Below are 4,633 nucleotides of genomic sequence, written 5' to 3' on the forward strand. Positions count from 1 at the left end.
TGCTATCACTGGCTGTCAAACACAAACTAAATGATGCAGCTTGTTAAAATTTTTACAGGAGCAGTGTTGCCCTTTCAGTTAAGAATCGAGAATTGATGAATGTTATGAAATTTATTATTCCAGCTAATGTCTTCTGGAAATTTGGTTTGTCCAATATAAATCATCGAGAATAAGATATCGATATTTTGATATATTCAAAAAAACATTTTGATTATATTTTTAAAATTTTTTTTCAAATTTATTATTTTTGTGTATAACAATTACAAATATAAACATTAATATCTAAAGTTGTGGTAAATTCCGTTTACTTCCGAAGAAAATTTTCAAAATGCCAAATTCTTATAAAAAAAAATTGTTCTAATACTCAGTCTTCGCATCAGTCAAAATAACTGAATTGCTTTAGAAGAAAAATTTCTCAGCGGGAACATTGTAATGATAGCCATCTTCCTGTAAGGTTTCTTCGGGTTCATCTAGAGGAGCAGCATATGAGGGAATGGGTATTTTGAAAGTGGGCTTGGGAGCAGGAGGCAAGTATGCAACTTGTGGTTTAGCAGGAGGCAAGTAAGTTGGTGGTGGTGGTGGAGGAGGCAAGTAGGTTGGTTTGGGTGTTTCGGGGCGTGGTGTGGTGGTGGTGGTTGTTGTGGTGGTTGTGGGTGGTGGTGGAGGTAAGTAGGTGGGCTTGGGTGTGGGTGGTGGAGGAGGTAGATAGGTGGGTGCTGGTGTAGGAGCTTTAGTAGTAGTTGTTGTTGTAGGCTTAGGTGTGGTGGTGGTAGTTGTTGTGGTAGTAGTGGTGGTGGGTGGAGGCAAGTATGTGGGCACTGGCTTGGGAGGCAAATATGTGGGCTTTGGTGGTTGAGGTGGCAAGTAGGTGGGTTTAGGCAATTCAAATGGTTGCTCTGGCTTGGGATAATCGTAACCATAATGATGAGACTCCTCCACATGATGATGTTCATGTTCGTGTTCATGATGATGATGATCATGATCATATTCGTTGTTGAATAGATGTGACACATCGGCAGCTACTAAGGCCACACTGGCTAATAAAACCACTATGATTTTCTAAAAAATAAAAATTAAATTTTTTGTTTAAAGACACTTTTTTTATTTTTTTTTAAATTCTTACCATTTTATTTTTAATTTCTTTTCTCTCTCTAGTTATTAAATTAAAACTAAAACAACTACTTTAGTCTTGGACTGTTAAAATCAAAATGATATCTGGTGTTGAGTGAATATTGTTATTTATAGTTCATACACTCAATGAACACAATTTTTAAATATGTTCTGTTTTTTTTTTGTTGTTGTTTTTGTTGCTGATGTTAATTCTCTAGTTTAAAATTGTTTCTTTATTTTTTTTTTTATACATTTAAAGAAGAAAACAAAAAAACAATTAAACAAGGCTGCTGTGTGTGAGACTAGACCATACCATTTTCGAGTAGTAAGAAGAAAAAAAAAATTAAATAAATAATATTTACTCACTTCATATAATTTCATAAACTCAGATACATAGATACAGGTCTTCTTAAATGCTGGTGAGTGTGTCTGCGTGTGTTTTTTATTTAAATTTATTTATTTTTTTTTAACTAAAAGACACTTAATATCATTGTTATAAACCTGGCTAATAAGTAGTAAGCTTGTTTGCAGTTTGCTACAATTTTAATTAAAACTCACCCATATCTTTTTCTTTTTGTTTGTGGTCGTTGAGTTTTTTGAATTGAAGCTCAGAATCATCTTTATTGGTTTGGCAAGAATTAAAGAATTAAAATTTGTGTAAATTTTAGGGGTCAATAATAATATTAGGGGTAAATGAAACTTTTACGCAGTTTTCTTTGGATTTTGTTCTGCGATATAAAAAAATGCAAAATATAAAAGTGGCTATAAGTCTGCAAATATTGGTATAAATGGAAAAAGGACGATCATCTATGATCACCTATATTTTCAAACAAAAATCAATTTTTTATATAAAAATTAAGTATTGTAGCTATAAGTTGGTAAATAGCGGTCCAAATGGCAAAAGGACGATCATCTGTGATCACTTTCAACCAAAAACGATTTTTCATATGAAAATTTATCACTTATATTTTTAACCAAAAATCGGGTTTTCATTGAAAATGACGATCATCTGTGATCACTTATATTTTCAACCAAAAATAAATTTTTTATATGAAAATGATCTAAACCATAAAAATGGCTATAAGTCGGTACATAGTGGTCCAAATGGAAAAGGAAGATCATCTGTGATCACTTTTATTTTCAACCAAAAATCGATTTTTTATATGAAAATCAAGTAGAATGTAAAATTGGCTATAAGACGGTAAATAGTGGTCCAAATGGAAAAAGGAGGATCATTTGTGATCAATTAAATTTTCAACCAAAAATCAATTTTTTATATGAAAATCAACTAAAACTTAAAATTGGCTATAAGTCCGTAAATAGTGGTCCAAATGGAAAAAGGACGATCATCTGTGATCACTTTCAACCAAAAACGATTTTTCATATGAAAATTGATCACTTATAATTTCAACAAAAAATCGGGTTTTCATATGAAAATGACGATCATCTGTGATCACTTATATTTTCAACCAAAAATAAATTTTTTATATGAAAATGATCTAAACCTAAATGATCTAAAAATGGAAAAGGAAGATCATCTGTGATCACTTTTATTTTCAACCAAAATCGATTTTTTATATGAAAATCAAGTAGAATGTAAAATTGGCTATAAGTCGGTAAATAGTGGTCCAAATGGAAAAAGGAAGATCATCTGTGATCACTTTTATTTTCAACCAAAAATCGATTTTTATATGAAAATCAAGTAAAACTTAAAATTGGCTATAAGTCGGTAAATAGTGGTCCAATTGGAAAAAGGAAGATCATCTGTAAATAGTGGTCCAAATGGAAAAAGGAAGATCATCTGTGATCACTTTTATTTTCAACCAAAAATCGATTTTGTATATGAAAATCAAGTAAACATTAAATTGGCTATAAGTCGGTAAATAGTGATCCAAATGGCAAAAGGACGATTATCTGTGATCACTTTCATTTCCAACCAAAAATCGATTCTTATTTGAAAATCTTAAACTTAAAATTGGCTATAAGTCGGTAAATAGTGGTCCAAATGGAAAAAGGACGATCATCTGTGATCACTTTTATTTTCAGTCAAAAATCGATTTTTTATCATCTGTGATCACTTTTATTTCTAGTCAAAAATCGATTTTTTATAATAAAATCAAGTAGAATGTAAAATTGGCTATAAGTCGGTAAATAGTGGTCCAATTGGAAAAAGGAAGATCATCTGTAAATAGTGGTCCAATTGGAAAAAGGAAGATCATCTGTGATCACTTCTATTTTCAATAAAAAATCGATTTTTTATATGAAAATCAAGTAGAATGTAAAATTGGCTATAAGTCGGTAAATAGTGGTCCAAATGGAAAAAGGAAGATCATCTGTTATGACTTTTATTTCCAACCAAAAATCGATTTTTATATGAAAATCAAATAAAACTTAAAATTGGCTATAAGTCGGTAAATAGTGGTCCAAATGGAAAAAGGAAGATCATCTGTGATCACTTTTATTTCCAACCAAAAATCGATTTTTATATGAAAATCAAGTGAAACATAAAAGTGACTATAAGTCGGTAAATAGTGGTCCAAATGGAAAAAGGAGGATCATCTGTGATCACTTTTATTTTCAACCAAAAATCGATTTTTTATATGAAAATCAAGTAAAACATTAAATTGGCTATAAGTCGCTAAATAATGGTCCAAAAGGAAAAAGGACGATCGTCTGTGATCCTTCTATTTTCAATCAAAAATCGATTTTTTATATGAAAATCAATTAAAACTTAAAATTGGCTACAAGTTGGTAAATAGTGGTCCAAATGGAAAAAGGACGATCATCTGTGATCACTTGTAATTTCAACCAAAAATAAATTTTTTATATGAAAATCAAGTGAAACATAAAAGTGGCAATAAGTCGATAGTGGTCCAAATGGAAAAGGAAGATCATCTGTGATCACTTGTAATTTCAACCAAAAATCGAATTTTCATATGAAAATTAATTGAAACAGAAAAATGGCTATAAGTCGGTACATAGTGATCCAAATAGAAAGATGACGATCATCTGTGATCACTTGTATTTTCAACCAAAAATGAATTTTTTATATGAAAATGATCTAAAACATAAAAGTGGCTATAAGTCGGTAAATAGTGGTCCAAAGTCTTTACCCGTTTTCTTCACCAAAATGTTTAAATTCCAAAAAAGTACCAACAAACTGTTTAATTCTGCCAGTTCATAAGTTTCATCATCCATCAGGTGTATTGTTTTTTACAATTTTTTCGCTTGTTCTTTTGTTTCTATATTATTTACCGCATTGCGATATAGATTTGGATCACAAAAATTAACTTAAGAGCTGCTTCTGATAGAAGTGTTCGGTGCTCTTCGAAAGAGTTGTTCGACTTCTTTTGTCTTACCAATATCGGTTAGACCTTTTTTTCAGGTCTTCATTATACTGTTTAATGGCTTTGGAAACAGTGCGAAACTTCACATCTTTTGCTATTTTTAAAAAGTCCATATTGGAATTTTTAATTATTTTTTTACGAACTTTTTTTCGGTGTCATTTTAACCCAAATAGCAG

At 30.7% G+C, this 4,633-nt stretch overlaps 1 protein-coding gene across 1 annotated transcript; it reads right to left on the bottom strand.

Annotated features, from left to right (window-relative positions):
• Positions 1-205: 205 nt before the first annotated feature.
• LOC135954902 (uncharacterized) lies at positions 206-1,231 on the bottom strand. The gene is made up of 2 exons (XM_065505145.1): positions 1,124-1,231; positions 206-1,059 (listed from the first exon to the last, which is right to left on the bottom strand). Exons 1-2 carry the CDS (start codon positions 1,124-1,126, stop codon positions 400-402), a joined length of 663 nt encoding a protein of 220 aa, XP_065361217.1. The 5' UTR covers positions 1,127-1,231; the 3' UTR covers positions 206-399.
• Between the last annotated feature and the right edge of the window lie 3,402 nt (positions 1,232-4,633).

The sequence above is a fragment of the Calliphora vicina genome, chromosome 3, assembly GCF_958450345.1.
Source record: "Calliphora vicina chromosome 3, idCalVici1.1, whole genome shotgun sequence".
Taxonomy (NCBI): domain Eukaryota; kingdom Metazoa; phylum Arthropoda; class Insecta; order Diptera; family Calliphoridae; genus Calliphora; species Calliphora vicina.